General features: G+C 41.9%; 2 protein-coding genes across 5 annotated transcripts in view; both read right to left on the bottom strand.

The window, feature by feature from the left end:
* LOC122221273 (general transcription factor IIH subunit 2) overlaps window positions 1–473 on the bottom strand; it is a 35,299-nt gene extending 34,826 nt beyond the window's left edge. The window contains exon 1 of one of the 3 annotated variants that reach the window (XM_042940593.1): window positions 400–473. The gene's annotated coding sequence lies outside the window, so the exon portion shown is untranslated. Of the gene's footprint in view, window positions 1–35; window positions 338–399 lie in introns of those variants that run through there. The other 2 variants (XM_042940603.1, XM_042940611.1) reach the window with 2 other exon arrangements.
* Window positions 474–7,917: 7,444 nt separating this feature from the next.
* The window catches only part of OCLN (occludin), a 54,072-nt gene continuing 39,471 nt past the window's right edge, over window positions 7,918–22,518 (bottom strand). For both annotated transcript variants that reach the window (XM_042940585.1, XM_042940576.1), the window contains exons 6-9: window positions 15,392–15,607; window positions 12,222–12,393; window positions 11,009–11,050; window positions 7,918–8,830 (exon numbers count right to left, since the gene is read on the bottom strand). In XM_042940585.1, the coding sequence (XP_042796519.1) occupies window positions 8,729–8,830; window positions 11,009–11,050; window positions 12,222–12,393; window positions 15,392–15,607 (532 nt within the window). In that variant the 3' untranslated portion in view covers window positions 7,918–8,728. The remainder of the gene's footprint in view (window positions 8,831–11,008; window positions 11,051–12,221; window positions 12,394–15,391; window positions 15,608–22,518) is intronic.

The raw sequence follows: 22,518 nt of genomic DNA, 5'->3' as shown, positions 1-22,518 counted from the left end.
GACCAAACGTCCCAATTTATGAAGCTTTTACTCACACCTAACTCTGCCAAGCGCTTCGAGCCAGGCACGGGTGATCACTGCCCTGTGTTCAGACTCGGAACTCGAAGAGTCAAAAGGCTGGTAAACTCTGTCGAGGTCACATAGCTGGAGGTAGGTCAAACTCGGACCCAGGACCACAATTCCCAAAACTCGCGTTCTGCCTTAAGGAAGGAAAGCCATTCCCTGGACTACAGACCCACACGCTTCTTTGCAGCTCCCACACGGAAGTTGCCCTCCTCCCCCTCCATACGCTCCCTCCCACTCACGAATCCCTACGAGGCTGCTCGGAACCATTCAGCCTCCGCGCCCGCACGCGAAAGCCTTCCAAGCTGCCGCGCTCCCCAAACAGCCGGTGCCCACCTTGGCTCCTCTAGGAGCTCTAGCCGCGGACTCACCGGTCTCGTAGAATGCCGCTCTACCCGGAAGCCCCGCCCAGTCCGCTCCAAGGACGATGCGGAAATCCTTCCCCTGTGCGCGGCGGCGACGGACGAAACGTTCCGGTTGCTTCGAGCCGGTGCTGGTGCTGGACCCTCGTGGGCGGACACGTAGCTGGAGCTGACTTAGGGTGCGAGGAAGGTCCTCTTACCCCATTTCCAGCGGTTATTCACAAAGAGGTGGGAAGAGTGATCGCCGTCTACCAGGATCTGACGAGCTTGATTTTTGTTATATTATTTCTAAAAGGTTGGCGTGAATGACTCTAATAGCAGCAGCAGCAGCAGCAGCAGCAGCAGCAGCTGGGCCAGAACCTTGATGGACAACGGTTTTCTGGGAAGACCCCGCTGCTCCTGCTGTTCATGGAACAAGTATTATTGAGCACCTGCTGTGGGCCTGCGACAGTTCTAGGCACTGAGTAAATAGCAGTGAAAAACTAACAAATCCTTGCCCTCCTGGAATTTTGCTTCTACCATGAAAGTATTTATCAAGAAAAGCATACTGTATCAAATGGCGATAGCGCCAATAGAAATTAAGCATGGAAGGGGGAAAGGGTGGCAGCTTAAAATAGTCTAGTCAGAGGAACCCTCGCTGAGAAGATGGTTGAGCCATGACCAGAATGAGAAAGGGAGTTAACCATGCTGATACCTAGAGAAAGACCTCCCCAGACAGAGAACTGCAAGTGCTAAGGTCCTGAGGTGGAAACACAATGATGTGTTTCAGGGACTGGGTGAGGAAATGGTTGAGTGATCGCTGCTGAAATCTGGTGGGAGTGCTGAACATTTTAATAACTTTTGGAGGAATGTTAGTGGTTTGGACTAGTATAGTATGGCAGTGCAGCTAGTGAGAAGATTGGATTCTGGAATCTGTTGGATTCTGCTCCAACAGAGCAGATGGGTGTTAGGATCCAATGACCCAGTTTTCAGTTGAGGTGTTGTAAGGTTAGAGTTGCAGTTACTGAGAGGGTGAAGGGGTGGTAAGGACAGTTCAGTTTTGGACAAGTTTGAGATGTTTGAGATGCCTGCTAATACATCTGGAATTACCAGTGTGCACGAAAACTGCAATACCTTAAAAAAGGCAGCTGATGGGGCACTTGGGTGGCCCAGTCGATTAGGTGTCCGACTTCCCCTCAAGTCATGATCTCAGGGTGCGTGCATGAGGTAGAGCTCCGCATCAGGCTCTGTGCTGACAGCTCAGAGCCTGGAGCCTGCTTCAGATTCTGTTTCCCTCTCTCGCTGCCCCTCTCCCCTTTTCAAAAATAAAGAAACATTAAAAATTTTTTTTTTAAAAAGACGACTGATGTCAACCTTCTCAAGGAGAAACCAAAACAAGAACAGGAAAACCAGTTAAGCAGAGGCATACAGTCAATATTTTTGAACAAATAGGCTAGAAACACAATGTATTAAGATGACCTAAGGGTTTTTCACGTGTCTATGTGGAAATCCATAAACCTTAATTTTTACAACCGAAACGATTATACCTTGTGACACGTAATTATACATCAGAGAACTGCTCGCAAGCGTGTAAACTCCTTACCCTTTTTATGTATAATCTCCGGTAAAGCTAAAAGTTTCAGAGCAGTTCTGAGCCATCTGAAACACTTTCCTGGGCTAGGGTCCTCAGTAAAACAACATATAATACATTTAGTAACCTATTTGAGGTTGGCTTTTTTTTTTTTCCCCCAGTTGATTCTAGCATTTCCCACACTTGAGAAATGGAGAGGCAAGGCACATCTAGAGCATTGGAAAAAGGTTACCGCAGGAGAGGAATAATAGAAAGGAACTGTATGTGCTGGGGCTTCTTTACTTCCCCATCAGTATATGCTTCCCCGCTGTTGCTTTGTTGGTACCAAAATCTTTCCTTGTGTTCTGGCCCCTCAAAAACATAAATACAAGGCATCCTGCATAGTAGTGGAAAGAACAGACTTGGATTTAAAATCAGTCTCCGCCACACTAGCAGGGTGACCACAAGCAAGTCACAACCTAAGTTTGACCTATAAAATGGGGATACCTTTACCTACCCTACAGGGCTTACACATCACACAGGGGAAACTCCGTTACCAGCATTTTTACTTACCCCCAGAAAACAAGGCCTTACCGTTTATTTTCGGTACTGGCTTTAAAAGGGGGAGGGGCGCCTGGGTGGCTCAGTCTGCGGAGCACCAGCCTCTTGGTTTAGCTCAGGTCAGGATCTCCGGGTTCTTGAGTTCAAGCCCAGCATTGGGCTCTGTGCTGACAGTGCAGAGCCTGCTTGGGATTCTCTCTCTCCCTCTCTCTCTGCCCCTCACTTGCTCACCCTCTCTTTCTCTCTCTGAAAATTAATATATAAAAACTTTTAAAAAATTATAAAAAGGAGAGGAAGAGGGGTGACTGGTTGGCACAGTTGGTAGAGCATGTGACTCTTGATCTCAGGGTTGTGAGTTTGAGCCCCACATTGGGTGTAGAGATTACTTAAAAATAAAATCTTTAGGGGCGCCTGGGTGGCTCGGTCGGTTAAGTGTCTGACTTCAGCTCAGGTCATGATCTCACAGACCGTGAGTTCGAGCCCCGCGTCAGGCTCTGGGCTGATGGCTCAGAGCCTGGAGCCTGCTTCCGATTCTGTGTCTCCCTCTCTGTCTGCCCCTCCCCCGTTCATGCTCTGTGTCTCTCTGTCTCAAAAATAAACGTAAAAAATAAATAAATAAATAAATAAATAAATAAATAAATAAAATCTTTAGGGGAGCGCCTGTGTGGCTCAGGTGGTAAAGTGTCCGACTCTTGATCTCACCTCAGGTCATGATCTCCCAGTTCATGGGTTTGAGCCCTGCTCTCGGGCTCTGTGCTGACAGCACAAAGCCTGCTTGGGATTTTCTCTCTCTAAAAGTATTTTTTCATGTTTACTTATTTTTTGTTTAAAAAAGATTTAATGTCTTATTTTATTTTTGAGAGAGAGATGGAATGCAAGTGGGGGAGGGGCGGAGAGAGAGGGAGACACAGAATCTGAAGCGGGCTCCAGGCTCTGAGCTGTCAGCACTCAAACTCGAGAACTGTGAGATCATGACCTGAGCTAAAGTCAGATGCTCAACCGACTGAGCCACCCAGGTGCTCCAAAAGTAAACATTTTAAAACAATAAATTTTTTTCAAAAAAATTAAAAGGAGAGGAGAAATTAGCACTGCTGATCCTAGTGCCATTTTTGCATCCCCCACATCGTTGACTCTCCTCAGGACTTTTTCTTTGCCCTTCTTACTTTTCCCCTATGCTCCCTTCCATTAACTCCACTTTTTCCTTTTTCTTTCCCTCCATTCCGGTTGGCCATCGTATTCCAAGACGGGATGCATTCCTTTGGGACAAGTGGCCACACCCCCAAGTCCCAAGTATATATCCTGTGTATGTTCACTATCCATCAGTCTGGGAACAACTTTTTTTTAATTAAAAAAGCATTTTTAAAAAATTTTAAGTAGGCTCCACACCCAATGTGGGGTTTGGACTCACGACCCTGAGATCAACAGTCATATGCTTTACGGACTGAGCCAGTCAGGAGCCCCTAAGGAAGGCCTTTGTTTTTAATGAAAAACTAGGAAAAGAACAGGAGTTCCCAATAAATTTAAAGCTTATTGGTGGAGAGGAGGCTGAATCATTTAAACAACTGTATAGATGTTATTCGTAGATCTTGACTCAAGTAGGAGTGGTACTAAGGCAAAACAAAAAATGCATAAATCCATGGATTATAATCTCTTGCCATAATTATGACTGACATAATATTCTAATTGTGTGCAAATGGGTAGAATAAAGAAATGGATCTAACCTAGCCTAATGTTTCAACTAGTAAAACTCGGGGACAACTGTGAAGAATGAAACAGTTCTTTGCCCATGGGTAGCTGGACACAGTCCACTGAGTTAAGAAATTTATGAAGAGCTCAGCCCATGTTATTAACCTGAAATTCAGGGTGTACAACTTTGGAGAATGGGAGAGGTGAGCCTGCCTATTCCAATGCCTTTATTTTTTATTTTTATTTTTTAATCTTTATTTTTGAGAGAGAGAGCACAAGCAGGGGAGGGGCAGACAGAGAGAGAAAGAGACTGAGACACAGAATCTGAAGCAGGCTCCAGGCTCTGGGTGTCAGCACAGAGCCCAGGACAGAGTTTGAACTCAGGAGCTATTAGATTATGACCTGAGCTGAAGTCAGACACTTAACTGATTGAACCACCCAGGCACCCCTCCAATACCTTTAGATAGAACCTAAATCATTCCAGAGAAAGACTCACTGAAAACCTGCACAATTGCTTTTAACAGTACCTAATAGTCCTTATTTTGATATGTAAATCCATCTTTTAAAGCACCTGTTCATTATCCATGAAGTTGTGGCTAAGCCTAATGCAGCTGTCTAGAATTCAAAAGAATTTATAGCCTAAGTTTATAAATTCATAGCCTAATTTATAGCACCCAGCACTGACCAAGCATATAGGGATTGGGACGATACATACATTCTTAAAACACTTTTTGCTTTTTAAAAGCTTGTTTAAAGCATCACCTTCCAGCTTTGGGAGATAAGAGCCCTCATTTATTACTGCCCGACAAGGACTGTGGCTAAGTCCCACATGAACCTTAATAACAACTATGAGATCAGGTACAAATAGCTCTCACACAAATAAGCAAACTGAAGGAGAGGAAGGGTAAATAATGTGTCCAAGGTCAAGTAACTGCTGGAGGGCAAAGCAAGAACACAACAACCCAAGCAGGGAAGAGCGAGCTGGTCCTGTGGCAGCAATTAGAAATCTTGGGGAGACGCCTACATTTTGTTGCAGTCACACACACACAAAATCAGTTATGTTTCCATGCTTTTCTCTAACCACAAAGTGGCATTATTTTAAGTGTTTTCTAAAAACTACCCAAGTTACTTGGGCATTTTTATGAAAACTATTATCATTAAAAGAAATGTTAATATGAGACACAGAAGGGATAATACACCCCTGTATCTAATTCATTTGTCTTTTTTTTTTTTAATGTTTACTTTTGAGAGAGAGAGAGAGAGAGAGAGAGACAGCGTGAGTGGGGGAGGGGCAGAGACAGAGGGAGACACAAAATCCGAAGCAGGTTCCAGGTTCCAAGCTGTCAGCAAAGAACCTGACTCAGGGCTCAAACTCATGAACTGTGAGATCATGACCTGAGCCAAAATCAAGAGTTGGACACCTAACCGACTGAGCCACCCAGGTGCCACTGTTCTTACCCTTCTTTACACACACACACCCACTCAGATCTTTACAGATACTTCAGATATTTCATATGAAGCATTTTACATTAATTCAAAGTACTTAAAATGCACTTACAATTAAAATACAAAATTTTATTAACACCATACAGACCAATCTCTTCTTACCCAAAACATTAATTTAGTGACAGTCAACCTAGAACAGGAGTACAGAGCCTATTATTTTCAACAGATCAAGCTTCCAATCCTAGTTTAATCACTTGCTAGTATGTGACAGTGGACTAATCTACCACATTATTTTTCTTTCCTGTAAAATGAGAATGAGAAATGATAACGTCAATAGAATGATTATAAGGAATAAGTGATAATTTCACGTGTGTATACAATGTAATTTTTAGTATAAGTACCAATAGATTTAAATTTATTTCACAAAATAAAAGGCATATATGACAAAACTAACACCTGTCATTTCTTGGTGGTGGATATATGTGTTTAAGTTTATTCATTTTTGAGAGAGAGAGCGAGCAGGGAAGGGGCAGAGAGAGGGAGGGAGAGAGAGAATCCCAAGCAGGCTCCATACTATCAGCGTGGAGCCTGACGTGAGGCTCAAACCCACAAATCGTGAGATCACGACCTGAGCAGAAACCAAGAGTTGGATGCTTAACCAACTGAGCCACCCAGGCACCCTGGATATTTGTATTTTTCATTTTCTATACTTCTTTAAATTTTTCAAGATAAAGAGAAATTAAAATATTGATTTTGCCTTTTATCACAGAATCACCTACGTAAGGGAATCACTGTATGCAATTAACCTTTACTAACGACCACATCCTTTCACAACAGAACGTATGGAATGTTCTTTATAGAAGACAGAAGCACACATAAGAATCTCAGGTCAGAGGGGCACCTGGATAGCTCAGTTCAGTGTTGCCTCTTGATTTCCGCTTAGGTCATGATCTCATGCCTTGAGGGTTCAAGCCCTATATCGGGTTCTGAACTGACAGAGTGGAGCCTGCTTGGGATTCTCTCTCTCTCTCTCTCTCTCTCTCTCTCTCTCTCTCTCTCTCTCTCTCTCCCCTCCTCACTCCTCACCCATTCTCCCTCCCCCCACTCACACATGCTCTTTTTCATTAAAAAAAAAACAACAAAAAAACTTAAAAAGAATCTCAGGTCAGACATGGAAGAGACTTCTGACATCTAACCTAAATCTCCTTTTTCCAAACTAGAAATATGCCTGGGTGCTTCTTTAAAGTTACATCCAGCTGGTTAATACCAAGCAGTCTTTAAGTACATTTGAAAAATGACTTTCTTGTTTTTTTATTTCAAAGTTCAACCTTATGACACAAGTTTACAATGGAAACTCATGCTATTTGGTTTTCTGCATTCAGGTGAACTGAACAGTACTATTTTGTCAGAACACTGGCAATTTTGCCATCTTCATAATCTAAGTACACGAACTTCCAAGAACAAAGAGATTTATATTTTAGCATGCATAAAAATGAGTTAAGTTCCTCAAAAGAGTCCTTGCCATTTGGTGTGAATCCAAAAGGCATGAAAACTATAAACTACTACCTTTTGTAGTAAGTATGTACAGCACACGGAAAATTAAGAATTTCTTCAATTTGAAGAAATGAATAATGTTATAAAAGAAACATTATTTTAAGGTTTATCTTTGGAAAATGATTCAGACTTGTATATAATGTCTGAATTGCATACTAATGATTAAAGGTTATTCTTCCAAAATTTTCACAAAAAGCACTCTAAACTGGCGGGGGGGGGGGGGGGGCGATAAAAACAATCAACTTGGCTAGCTATATGCCCACTACTATCAGCTAATTTTACTTTACTAATAAAAATTTTAATTAAAAAAAAAAAAGTGGTGAGACCAAGGGCACCATCTGAAATAATTTGATGTTTTGTTGTATTGTGCTGTATTCTCAGACAAATCAGCCTTCTTATAACTGAAAGACTGGGAAATTCAGCAACCAGCACAGCAACCAATATAGTTTAATGCAATAAACTATATACTCCGATAAAACTGAGTGTAATTTTCCACATCTTCATATCAACAGCACGAATGATGTCAAACAAGTATATGAAAGAAAACACCAGGTTTAATACCTTATAAAATATGTACAGAACTTGAATATTCTCTTAAGATACAATCCAAGTCACAACCGAATTAGCAATGTAATGAGATATTCTGATAGAATGAAAAAGCCTAGTTGGTTTAAAAAAAGGAAACAAACACACATGTAAACCATAAAAGATTTAAAAGAATTTTAAAATACACAACCAAATTCTAACCAGGTTTAAACTGTGATTTTTAAAAAGTGAATACCTGTATGTATTTACAATCTTTAAGTTTCACCATGTGTTATTTTTACATGATCTTTATTATCTGGATAGCACACAACAATGAAAAGCTCTTTTAACCACTTATACACAGAAAACAAAAAAATGAATAGGGAGGTTGAGAGAATGCACTAGCCACAGGAGCTAAGGGAAAGGCCAAGGGACTTTAATTAATGGAGTCAAGTCGTAAAACAGACTTAACCAAAACTATAAGCCAGGAAACAGGCAGATTCACTTCAGAGCCTTCACTGCAGGGACCCAGTCTCCCTACCTGAAAAGAAATGATTATAAATAACAGTTCTGAAGACAGATTTCTGGGAGGAATGGATGAGATCACCAATGTGAACTAGTGAGTGCACTTAGGTGTTAAGAAAACACTGCCTGAGTGTGCAAGTTCATAGCACAGTTCACCATGGGACCTGCCTTCAAGGTTTAAAAACCTCAACCTATAGTCAGTCCTTAATATAAGAGCCGAAGTTTAAAGTACAGAATCCTTAATTGGAGTGTTCAGCCCAGTTGATTATCAAAAGCTATTTATAAAATGCTTCAATACTGATGATATTAAACTGATGATAGTAAAGCCACCAAAAGTATGTAATGTGACAAAGGTTTGTCTTCCTGGGTTAGAATCCAGTCATTTTGCCTTCTGACAACATTGCAGAGATGTCAAATAACTTCTTAATCTCTCAAACAATGTGGTATCATCTGCCTTCTATGTCTTCTGTCTGTCATAATCTCCAACCATCTTCTTGATGTGCGATAATTTACTCTTCAACTGCTTGCAATAATTCCTCTTACTTTTGTAATCTGCAGACTTGGGGCAAAAAAAAAAGCCAAGTAAACTTAACAAAATAAAAACAAGTTGTGTTAGCTGCTAGGAAGGCAGAGGTGAGCCAAAAAACCACAGAATATTAGTCAAATGAAATTGCTGGGGTGTTGAATAGAGTAATATGCACAGTGATCTGGCAGTTTCTCTGACCATTCTGACCCAACAGGCAATGGATTCTTTTTGCTTAGTCATATCTTCTGAGTTTTACAAAACATATACTAATTTCTAGTGATTTATAAAGTGACCCCAAAAATTGACTCACCTTTCTGCTAACACATCATCTAAAAAAAAATCAGTACCTGTTTCAGATTCTGTGTCTCCCTCTCTCTGACCCTCCCCCGTTCATGCTCTGTCTCTCTCTGTCTCAAAAATAAATAAACGTTGGGGCGCCTGGGTGGCTCAGTCGGTTAGACGTCCGACTTCAGCCCAGGTCACGATCTCGCGGTCCATGAGTTCGAGCCCCGCCTTGGGCTCTGGGCTGATGGCTCAGAGCCTGGAGCCTGCTTCTGATTCTGTGTCTCCCTCTCTCTCTGCCCCTCCCCTGTTCATGCTCTGTCTCTCTCTGTCTCAAAAATAAATAAACGTTAAAAAAAAAAAAAATTAAAAAAAATAAAAATAAATAAATAAACGTTAAAAAAAAATTTTTTTTTAAAAATCAGTAAAACAGGGGTGCCTGGCTGGCTCAGTGGATGGAACATGTGACTCTTGGTCTCTGGGTTGTAGGTTCAAGCCCCATGTTGGGTGTAGAAATTACTTAAAAATAAATAAAATCCTTAAAAAAAAAAAATCAGTACAACAAAAACTGGCGATATCAGTTGACTTGGAAAAGGAGGAATGGGTAAAGAGACAGGAAATTTTAGTATATATTCTTTAATTTTATTTTTTTATTTTTTATGTAATCTCTATACCCAACATGGGGCTTAAACTCACAACCCCGAGATCAAGAGTCATGTTCTACTGACTGAATTAGCCAGGCGCCCCACTATATAAAACTCTTGCATTTAAAATTACAGTGTTTTGTGACTTCAAAAAATTTTAATATAAAATCCTTTAAAAACAAAGCTTTAAATCAAGAAAGATTAATAACGCCAAGTGTTTACAAGGATATGGAGCAAAAGGAATATGCACACTTCAGTGGGAATATAAACTGGCAATCCAGGAAAGCTGTTTGACACTATTTAAGCCAAGGTTAGACAGACAGACCCAATGACCCTGCAATTCCACTCCCAAATATATCCTTAACATACGTGTGCAGATGTGCACAGACACATTCAAAAATGTTTTAAGCTGCATTAATTATAAAAGCCATAATCTAGGAATAACCCAAAGGCTCACTAAAGAAAGAATGGATGAATCAGTTGTCTTTTATTTACCAAGTAAAAATAAATGAACCATAGCCACACACAAAAATATGAATGGGTATTCAAAAAGAGCAAAAGAAATTACACATGAAAAATACATACTATAGATGCCATTTACATCAAGTTCAAAATAGGCAAAACTCATTTATGATGTTAGAAATTAGGATGGTAGTTATCTGTGGGGAGAGTAAAAATTGGAGGGGAGTTCCAGAGGGGGTTGCCTAGGAAACTAGGAAATATATTTCTTCATCTGGGTGCCAGGTACAAAGGTATATGGTGGTTGGTGAAAATTTACCAAGTTGTGCACTCAGAATTTGTGCAAGTTTCTGTATGTATACTTCAACTTTAAAAAAAAAAAGCTTGGGGCACCTGGGTGGCTCAGTCGGTTGAGCGTCCGACTTTGGCTCAGGTTATGATCTTGTGGTTTGTGGGTTCAAGCCCCACATCGGGCTCTGTGCAGACAGCTCAGAGCCTGGAGCCTGCTTCGGATTCTGTGTCTCCCTCTCTCTCTGCCCTTCCCTTGCTCGTGCTCTGCCTCTCTCTCTCTCTTTCTCTTTGTCTCAAAAATAAATAAACATTAAAAAAATAAAATAATCTTAAAAAATCAGTATTGGCTATAGTTGCAAACAACTGAAATTAAGGTCCTAACTTCTCAGGTACAGTTTTCACCTTGTAATGATAAGGCCTTTTGTCATAATCAGTGCTTGTGTGACTAGGTATTCACAGTCATTCCAAAGGTTAAATAAAAAACACATACTAGAAACATTCTCTCCGAAAGAATCTTACAATCTGGAATACTTACTCCCTTCACTTGCTTCAGTCTATTGTACTCATCAGCAGCAGCCTATCAAGGAGAAACACAATAGAATATGTTCAGGGGGGAATCTTCTCTTTCAAAAATGACATTCCTGATGTTATATTCTGGAGCTAAAACTGCCAACAATACCCCAAATACAGGAAATTAAAATAATGAAGTCTTTAGGTCCTTAAAGCTATTATTCATATAGTCAGCAAGAGAGCCTGGAGGAAGCCAGGACAGAGGAATTTAAGACCTATTCCTCACATTCCATTCCCATAGACAGGTAATGGTTCTGCTGCTTCTCATCACTCCCCATGCGGGTCCATGGGCCGTGCTGACCCCACAGAGATCTTCTGTAAAGTGTAGCTCTCATCTGGTTATACCCCATTATGAAATTGGTCTGAACTCCCAGTAACTACCCCGTGTATGCATATTACATACATCGTTAAGTGAACATGTTATATTATAAATAATTTGAGCAACAAAATAAAGTAGTATTGGATTATAACCCAACGTATAAAATAGATATATTTATGAGTCAATACTGGTATAAGTGAATGATTAAGTAAATGGGAGGAAGTAACCAATTTCTCATGCACAAGAATTCCAAATAATTTGTGTAGGTACACAGTCTTTAAAGAGCTGGAACATAATTCTCCATTCCTTAGGTGTGATCTATGCATAGTGACTTCCTTCACTATGAAAGTATGGAAAGGGGGATTAAAAAGGAAAGAGTAACTTTCATGGACAAACGTAACCTCAGCCGGGGGGGAAGAAAAGATAACTTTTTATCAAAGACGGTATGTGTCTAGGTGCACTTTTGCATGAAGGGGATATTTAAACAAACATTTTGGTGACAGTCAGGAGGCAGAATTTAAGGTAGTTTATCTTTCTGTACCCAATTCTGTAATGTTTAATAGTTTACAGAAAGAATGAACAGTGTTTTAAAATAGAAAAAATAATCCAGCTATTTTATTTTTAAACAGGAAGGGATATATGTACATAGCCTTTTGTTTTCTATTTCTTACTTAACTACATTAGTACACTCTTCAATTTGGAAAGACTTTCATCTGAGACTGGACTTCAATTATTTCTCAATGAAATCAATTTAAAAATTACTAGCAAAATCTGAATCAACATTAATAGAAAGGATACTGTATCTTCATAAATTAGAATGACATCATATATAATATACAATTATCAGGTTTGAATTTACCATGTAGTCTTCACTGTCTTCTCTATAGTCATCCAACTCTTTATCCAGACGAGAAAGTTCTTTATTGATTTCATCAAGTTCTGCCTGTAAGCTCTTGTATTCCTGCAGGCCAGTGTCAAAACTTCTCTTGTAGAGTTGTCTTTGTTGATCTGAAGTGATAGGTGGATATTCCCTAAAAATTCAGTGAGAAAATGACTACTTTTGATTCCAGCAGACATAAAATCCAGTATTTCTTCAGCCAAGACAATAAAGCTGGTGGGATGTGAGAGTGACATTCTCCTGTTTTCTTTTTCTTGCTTATGAGAGGAAGGTGAGAAGCAAGTGAGTTCTCTTAAGAATGATTCTACTTAGAGGCGCCTTAATGGCTCAGTGGGTTAAGGGTCTGACTCTGGCTCAGGTCATGATCTCATGGTTCCTGAGTTCCAGCGCCCGCACTGAGCCCTCTGCTGTCAGCGAGGAGCCTGCTTCAGATCCTCTGTCTCCCTCTCTCTCTGCCCCTCCCTTGCCCGCACTTGCCCCCTCTCTCTCAAAAATAAACATTAAAAAATGTTAAGCGTCCGACTCTTGGTTTGGGCTCAGGTGATAATCTCATGGGTTGGGAGTTCGAGCTCAGCATCCGGCTCTGAGCTGACAGCATGGAACCTGCTCAGGATTCTCTCTCCTCTCTCTCTCTCTGCCTCTCCTGTACGTGCACTCTCTCCCTCAATCAATAACCAAATAAACTTAAAAAAAAAAAAAAGAATGAATGATTATATTTCTACATCACTGGTTATGGTTTTAAAAATACTATGCTTAGGGGCACCTGGGTGACTCAGTTGGATGAGTGACGGACTCTTGATTTTGGCTCAGGTCATGATCTCACAGTTCCTGAGTTTGAGTCCCGCATTAGACTCTGTGCTGACAGTGCAGAGCCTGCCTGGCAATCTCTCTCTCTCTCTCTCTCTCTCTCTCACTCCACTCCTCCCCTACTTGTGTTCTCTCTCTCTCTCTCTCTCAAAATAAATAAACTTAAAAAAAATTTAAAAAGGGGCACCTGGGTGGCTCAGTTGGTTAAGCATCTGACTCTCGCTCACACACTCTGTCTCAAAAATAAATAAAAACATTAAAAAATTAAAAAAGAAAATACTATGCTTAGGGGTGTCCCTGGGTGCCTCAGTCAGTTGAGCACCTGACTTGCTCTCAGCTCAGTCTTGATCTCAGGATTGTGCCTCATGTTGGGCTCTGCATTGGGCGTGAAGCCTACTTAGAAAAGAAATACAATGCTAATATAATTTTCAGAAATAAAATTGAAAATCATTTATGAAATTTGAGGTTCAAGTCATAGGAACTTATTTATTCTGGAAATACAACACCATGTGACAATAGAATATGTCTAAAATCTTACTTTTTTTAAATGTTTATTTATTTTTTTGAGACACAGAGCATGAGCAGGGATGGGGTAGAGACAGACAGAAACAAGAATCTGAAGCAGCCTAAAAGCTCCAAGCTGTCAGCACGGAGCCCAACGCGGGGCTCAAACTCACGAACCGTGAGATCATGACCTGAACCGAAGTTGGACGCTCATCCGACTGAGCCACCTGGGCACCCCTAAATTTAAAGTGTGAAAACTGGAATACTGGAACACAAAGTGCGTTCCCATCACTACGGCAGCAGAAGAACTGGCTGGTAGCTGGTTGTTTTCTGCCACCAACTACAGTCTTCAGATTCTTTTTTCTTTTTCCAACTTAACTTGTTTTCCTCCACAGAAATGGCTTTTTAAAATCCTTTGATGGTGAGATCAGACATTAAAATGTACATGTACAAAAATGCATGCTCCTTGTACAAATAATCTGGCGATGCATGCAATTCTGTATCCCTTGCATCTCTCAAGAGACTAGCCATTCTTTACATTTCCAGGTGATGCTCTTCACTAATAATCCACTGAGGAAATACTCTGACTTGTTCCACATGATGTAGGAACTTCACAGCAATATGGAATTTCAATTTTTACACCAAAATTGGCCTCCTATCTTCATTTTACAGAGGGGAGAAATTAAATGATTGCTCAAAAGAGAAACAAGAAAACAGTTTCTTAAAACTTTTCATTTAGATGTTCCATGAAACAAGTTAGGAAAGTATTTTATAGCTAGATGACTGAACGTGGCCAAGAACTCTGTTTTTTTGTTCTGTTTTGTTTTTTAAGTCCACCCATTTATTTTGAGAGAGAGAAGAGAGAGAAGAGAGAGAGAGAGAGAGAGAGAGAGAGAGAGAGAGCGCACGTGAGCAGGGGGAGGGGCAGACAGAGAGAGAGAGAGGAGAGAGAGAATCCCAAGCAAGGCTTGATCCCACAGACTATGAGATCGTGATCTGAGCCAAAATCAAGAGCCGGACACTCAACCTACTGAGCCCCCCAGGTGCCTCTTGACCAAGAACTCTTGTGGGAAGAAGGGAAGGTGTGGTATGAGAACCACCAGGGAGGCGATGTCAGGCTATGCTACACCACCCACCTCTCACAGCTCGAGAAGCAACGCTGTGACTGACCACCATCCAGACCACAAATGTTTCTGATTCGTGTCCCATTTCTCAGGACACTTGGGCATAAAAGGGCTACACACCATACATGAGGATAGTTAGTGATGATGAAGTATAACTAAACCACCAACACACAAAGGAACTTAACCACAACCTTGGCCAGAACACTAAATTGTTAACTTAATTGTTTACAAAACCGTTTGCCAAAGTCCTCTGGATTAAACTTTTAAAAGAATCTCTGGTCTCCCCATGAAACCTTAACTTAAAAGTAAATGCCAAAACAAAGCCATAGCTCTGGTCTGGGAATTATATAATCAGTAACAAAAGTTCCTCCATACCTGTGTTTTATTTATTTGAAAGACCTTTCTTGGGTGACTACTGGTACAAGTGAAGAGTGAAGTTCATCAGTCATTTTGTGAAAGACACTGAGAGTGTTCTTAAGACGCAATGGAGCCAAACATATCCCCTCTACATCAATCTTTATTACAAAAGAGCACTAAAGAAAAGAACCTCCTGAAATACCATCTCCAGTCCTGGCTGTGCAGGAACGAAATCCTACCACCCAACTCCAATTTGGCAGGCAAAACCCCAAAGCTGACTGGCCCAGGCGACCCATCAGACAGATGTGCGAGTGGTTCCAACACGAGGTGACCCCGTACCTGATCCAGTCCTCCTCCAGCTCGTCGCAGGACTCGCCCCCGGTCGTGTAGTCTGTTTCATAGTGGTCCTGCTCCGGCCTCTTGGACCTTCCCGCCCTTCCTTTCGTAGGTGCCCTTTTTGAAGGCGTCTCAAAGTTACCACTGCCGCTGTAGCGAGGCTGCCTGAAGTCGTCCACCGGTGAAGTCACTGGAAGCTCCTGCACCACCTCAGGCACCCTAACAAAACAGCCATCGTTTTTCAGGGGTCATAGGTACACCACAGCTCTTTGCCAGCAAGTGCGCTGTAATCACAAGGAGCAGCCACAGTAAGCAGTAAGAGACATCTAAACGTAAGTGCATTCATTCACGTAAGCAGCTCATGTTCCCAACACGGAGCAGATCCCCAGTTTCCCGTGTTCAGTTTCGCACCAGCTCAGATCCTCTGAGACAGACCAGTAGCTTTAAGGTTCCGATGTAAGGGGAGCCCATGTGTAAACATTCCTAAGCAGGATGGATCTAAGATTGCACTTGAGGAAGCCCAGGCTGATCTGGAAGAGGTGTTCACCCGACCTGTGCCAGGGACTTACTCCACAAAAGGCAGGCAGGAAAATAATGCTCAGGATTCTTTTCTACAGGTTCTTCCAGTTTCACAGAATGGTAAGCAGTCAAGAGAAATGCACATACATATCTACTTTCAGAAGCTGATTCTCAGAGGTAAGCATATTCTAATACTAATTTTAGACTCCTGTGTATCAACTTTCTTTTCAAGATACAATCTTGAAAAAACTAAAGAGACTAAAAATTTAAACAACTGCTATGATAATCCTGCAGCCACATAGACTGAATGGCCTGGAAGTGTTATTATTAGACTTATTTTCCCAATTGCATCAGTTTTGTTTTTTTGTGTGTGTGGTTTTTTTTTTTAATTTTTTTTTTTTTAACATTTATTTATTTTTGCGACAGAGAGAGAGCATGAACAGGGGAGGGTCAGAGAAAGAGGGAGACACAGAATCTGAAACAGACTCTAGACTGTGAGCTGTCAGCACAGAGCCCGACGCGGGGCTCGAACCCACGGACCATGCGATCATGACCTGAGCTGAAGTCGGACGGTCAACCGACTGAGCCACCCAGGCGCCCCTTGGTTTTTTTTTTTTTTAATGCTTATTTATTTTGAGAGAGAGTGCACACATGCAAGAGTGGAGGAGGAGCAGAAAGAGAATCCCAAGCAGGATCCAAGCTGTCAGCACAGAGCCCAACGCAGGGCTCGATCCCACGAACCGTGAGATCGTCACCTGAGCCAAAATCACAAGTCTGAAACTTAACCAACTGAGCCACCCAGGCACCCCCCACATTGGAATTTTAAGTGCAAATGTTTGTGCCACAAGCATAAATATGAAGCCAAACGTGGAATAAAACACCAAGAGCTGTGGCAACAGTAAAGCACTTCTGAGTAACAGCAATGCGAAACTTAACTTTCCCTGATAGCAAAGCTAAAGAAGGTCAAGAAGAACAATGAAAGAACACAAAGGTCATGCCTGAGACTTTCCACCATTGGCCTGCTATTCAAATCAACTAGTAAAAATGTCTTAAGACTTTTGTTTTCTTATTGCTTTTCCACTTACAGAAACTATAATCTTTTTTTTTTTTAAACATTTATTTTTGAGACAGAGAGGGAGAGAGAGAGATGGAGAGAGACAGAGAGTGAATGTGTGTGTGTGTGTGGGGGGGGGGGATGTGGGGGGTGGGTGGGGCAGAGAGAGAGGGAGACACAGAATCCGAAGCAGGCTCCAGGCTCTAAGCTGTCAGCACAGGGCCCAAAACGGGGCTCAAACCCACAAACCATGAGATCATGACCTGAGCCGAAGTTGGACACTTAACTGACTGAGCCACCCAGGCACCTTGACAGAAACTATAATCTTGAGCTTTATCTATGAGGTGTACTCTATTTTCTAGGTGATCCAGAACTGCTTGATTCTAACTGTTGTCAAAATCTTCAGATTTTTTTAAATGTTTATTTTGAGACAGTCAGAGTGTGTGTGCATGTGAATGCATGCACAAGTGGGAGAGGGACAGAGAGAGAAGGAGAGAGAATCCCAAGCAGGCTCCAAGCTGTCAGCACAGAACCTGACACGGGGCTCAATCTTACAAACCGTGAGATCATGACCTCAACTGAAACCAAGAGTCAGACACTTAACCGATTGAGCTGCCCAGGTGCCCCAAAGTCTTCAGATTTCTAACCACACTTAGTAATTTCTTGTACAATCCTAAAGCTTTGGGATGTGTGTGCATAGTTGGGAGTGGTGGTGTGATTTATTCCTTCTGTTGGAATGTATTCAGTTTCCTGAGGCTTAGGGTGCTATATTAACGCTACATCTAAAGGAGGGAAAATGTGACTTTCTCTACAAGTCAATGAGTAACAGGTTCCTAGACACTCTGCCAAAACTGCCTGGTTTTATGCTCCTCGTTTTGGGAATGCAGAAGGCTTATTTCAGGGAGTAGGGATTAGAGGAGGAGAAAACTAAAAAGCAAAACAAATTAGAAAAGAACAAAACCTAAAACATTAAAATGGGCATCCTCTCATAATTGTATTAGATACTTATATTATAAATCTCGACTTTGGGAGCTTTCCACCTCCCATTCTCCTACATACTTTGAAACTCTAGAGGATAACTTACTTGATATGGCATAAAACCTAAAAACAAAATGCTTAGCAAATATATAAAATTCAAGAGTTAGGGAATTTTTTTTTTTTAATTTTTTTTTTTTTCCAACGTTTTGTATTTATTTTTGGGACAGAGAGAGACAGAGCATGAATGGGGGAGGGGCAGAGAGAGAGGGAGACACAGAATCGGAAACAGGCTCCAGGCTCCGAGCCATCAGCCCAGAGCCTGACGCAGGGCTCGAACTCATGGACCGCGAGATCGTGACCTGGCTGAAGTCGGACGCTTAACCGACTGCGCCACCCAGGCGCCCCAAGAGTTAGGGAATTTTTGTACTGCCAATAATCTTTGAGCCTACTTTTATTTCTTTTTTATTTCTTTTATTTTTTAAGTTTATTTCCAGAGGGAGAGAGAGCACAAGCAGGGGAGAAGCAGAGAGAGAGAGGAAAAGAGGCTCTGCACTGTCAGCACAGAGCCTGATGTGGGGCTAGAACTCACAAACTGTGAGATCATAACCTGAGCTGAAATCAAGAGTTGGACGCTTAGGGGTGCCTAGATGGCTCAGTCAGTTGAGTGTCCAACTTCAGGTGAGGACATGATCTCACAGTTTGAGTTCAAGCCACACGTCGGGCTGCTAACAGCTCAGAGCCTGGAGCCTGCTTCGGATTCTGTGTCTCCCTCTCTCTGTGCCCCTCCCTGACTCACACTCTGTCTCTCTCTCTCTCTCTCTCTCTCTCAAAAATAAATAAACATTAAAAAAAGAAAGAAAGAGTCGGACACTTAACCAACTGAGCCACTCAGGTGCCCTTGAACCCACTTTTAGATATAAATCCTGTTAGGTCATAATCTGCATACCCCAGAAGAGGCAACCAACTGTATACTTTCCCTGATATCCAACTCAGTATCCAAGTCCAGAAGTTCACCCTTTTGTATTGTCTTTTTTATTCATTTGTTTTATTCACACACACACACACACACACACACACACACACCCTCACATGCATTTGGTGTTCCTATCTTGTCCTGACTCTCAGTGTAGCTACTGTGCACTGTCTTCTGTCCCTGATAGATTGCAACCTCCATGACAACAAGGATTTGCTATTCCAGGGACAGCTACCCTACTGTGTACCTGGCAGGTGTTCAGGATCATTAATGAATTGAAAACACCTTCACAAGAATTCTGATGACACCCAGTATCAGCGAGGGAAGAGAAACAATGCATGATCAACATCAGTGTCCTATGAGCATAATGTCCATGATGTACATGGTACTTCAGAACTGTCACCATTATCGGGGGGAATATCTAAGCCTTGTCCATCAGAGAACTCCATCTCTGTGGCCTCAGGAAAGACAATGATCCAAAAAGGGCTAATCAAGAATCTTTCAACAGGTTGTATATGTAAGCTTTGGAAGAAGGCATTCCATTTTCCAAATCCTATGCTGAAAGTTCAGTTAGCGTAGCCTGGAAAATGTGGATGACCATTCTGCTCTACCGACAATAAAGCCCACAGAACAACAGGAGCCTTGCTAGCCTCTGAGTTTCTAGATCATGCCATTCTCTTTTTCTTTTTTCTTTTTTGATGTTTATTTATGTTTTGAGAGAGGGAGAGGGACAGGGTGCAAGCGGGGGAGGGGCAGAGAGAGGAGACACAGAATCTGAAGAAGGCTCCAGGCTCTGAGCTGTCAGCACAGAGCATGACGCGGGGCTCGAACTCATGGAACACGAGATCATAACCTGAGCCAAAGTTGGACGCTCAACCGACTGAGCCACCCAGGAGCCCCTATGCTTGTATTTTTTTAAAGGAAAATATAAGTAATGTACATTTTGGCCAGCATATTTATTTTAAAATAGCCTCTGGAAGGTTATATAAAAGAAACTGGTAACACCAGCTGCTCCTAGGAAGAGGAACTAGGTAGCTGGGGACAAAAGCTATCCTTCTGTCCATTTAAAATTTTACATTACAAAGGTACTGGCTTATTCAAGAATTGAGCTAAGATTTTTCAATGGTTCCAAATGAACTTGTGAAAATATCTTGGGTGTCATGAAAAGACAGCATGTGGAATGCTATGTAACCATTCAGGCTTTACAATTAGAGACACAGCTGGCCACAAGATGCATTATAAATATTTCTCATGTATGCACAGAAGTCACGCAACTCCTAGCCTGAAACTTTTAAAAGGACTGTGTCTCTACTGGGTATACCTTTGCCCCTCACAGCCTCAAGTATTTTAGATTTTTGTCAAAATCCACACAGAAGGAGAACACAGAAAATGCTCCTCCTCCAAATCATTCACAACTGATAGCAACAGGAGGGTCAATTGTGAAGACCAAAACAAAACATGTGTGGAGGGTAAGGCAAACTGACAGTGTGTTTCCCACATTCCACTCCAGGGTAATAATAAAACCTACTGTCTCAAACTGAGTCCATAATTAACTCAGCTGCTGGTGTCACCTTAAGGGGTTCCAGGCACCCAAACTACCGCACACTCAGGGTTGATCTCTATATTAACTGGCCCATTAAAAGGAGGTGGGGCAGGGAGCTGTGGATAAAACTTTAAAAGTTTTCCAGCAGATACACCTTTAACGTAAAACAATCAAAGCAATTAAAGGAAAGGTGTTTTTTTTGTTTGTTTTTTTTTCAGTCTACAAAGGAATTTGGAGTTCTAGAATTACATATATAAGAAGATGGGGTGCCTGGTTGGCTCGGTCGTGGAGCATGCAACTCAGTCTTGGGGTTATGAGTTTGAGTCTCAAGCTGGGTGTAGAGAATACTTAAAAATAAAATCTTTAGGGGCGCCTGGGTGGCTCAGTCGGTTAAGCATCCGACTTCGGCTCAGGTCATGATCTCGCGGTCCGTGAGTTCGAGCCCCGCGTCGGGCTCTGTGCTGACAGCTCAGAGCCTGGAGCCTGTTTCAGATTCTGTGTCTCCCCCTCTCTGACCCTCCCCTGTTCATGCTCTGTCTCTCCCTGTCTCAAAAATAAATAAAACGTTAAAAAAAAAATAAATAAATAAAATAAAATAAAATAAAATAAAATAAAATCTTTAGGGGTGCCTGGGTGGTTCAGTTGGTTAAGTGTCTGACTTTGGCTCAAGTCATCATCTTGCAGTTCCTGAGTTCGAGCCCCACATGGGGTGCTGTGCTGACAGCTCAGAGTCTGGAGCCTGCTTGGGATTCTTTGTCTCCCTCGGTCTGCCCCTCCCACATTCTCATTCTGTCTCTTTCTCAAAAAATGAATAAACATTAAAAAAAAATCTTTTTAAAAAAAATTTTTTTTAACGTTTATTTATTTTTGAGACAGAGAGAGACAGAGCATGAACAGGGGAGGGGAAGAGAGAGAGGGAGACACAGAATCGGAAGCAGGCTCCAGGCTCTGAGCCATCAGCCCAGAGCCCGACGCGGGGCTCGAACTCACGGACTCACAGACCGTGAGATCGTGACCTGAGCTGAAGTCGGATGCTTAACCGACTGAGCCACCCAGGCGCCCCTAAAAAAAAAAAATCTTAAAAAAAAAAAAAAAAAAGAAGAGCAATTTATCATCCCCTGGCAAAAATCACATCCAGTCAGTAACAGTCTCTCCAAACCCCCTCCTTCACTAGTCATTAGGATGAATTAGACTCAGGCTTTAGGGTAAACTAAAACCACCATGGAGATACCATTTCAGTAACCATAATGGCAGCTACTCTGGGCCAGAAACTCACTGTGAGGTTTTTTACGCTACTTGTAACTCTAAATTTTTTTTTTTTTAACGTTTATTTATTTTTGAGACAGAGCATGAACGGGGGAGGGTCAGAGAGAGGGAGACACAGAATCTGAAACAGGCTCCAGGCTCTGAGCTGTCAGCACAGAGCCCGACACGGGGCTCGAACTCACAGACCGCGAGATCATGACCTGAGCTGAAGTTGGCCGCTCAACCGACTGAGCCACCCAGGCGCCCCTACACTACTTGTAACTCTAAACGTGGAGGCCTCATCAGTTTCACATCCTCCAGGACATGAAGGATCTAGCACAGCAAGTGAGATCTCATTATTCCTGAATTCAAACAAGGTCTGCTCCTTTAATAAAAATGTATGTGGCTAAGGGTAGATCAATCAGCAATCTTCCCTTTCCATTAAATGAGCTCTAACAGTGACAGGCAAGGAGAGACACAACCACACACAGTTCCACTATCAGTAACGTCCTTGACCCTCACCTCAACCTCAAAACCAGAATCAGAAAGAGAACCATGTTTTTAGAGTGGAAAAAAACCCAACTTACCCTTTCTCTATTAAACCAACGAGAGAAAAAAGAACCACTTTCAGCTTAGATGGGGAAAAAGACCCCACCAACTCACAGCCCCTCTCCCCTCATCTCCCAAGTAGCTGCAAGCCTCCACCAACAAGGCCAACATCAGTCTCCAGTCTTTGGGAAAGTGTTTTTCTGTTTTGTGTTGTTTGTTTTTTAAGGCAAATGGCACAACAAGAACTGATTTATCAACACCAGCAAATA

This window comes from Panthera leo, chromosome A1 (assembly GCF_018350215.1).
Source record: "Panthera leo isolate Ple1 chromosome A1, P.leo_Ple1_pat1.1, whole genome shotgun sequence".
Taxonomy (NCBI): Eukaryota; Metazoa; Chordata; class Mammalia; order Carnivora; family Felidae; genus Panthera; species Panthera leo.
This window is presented reverse-complemented; position numbering and strand designations above follow the sequence as displayed.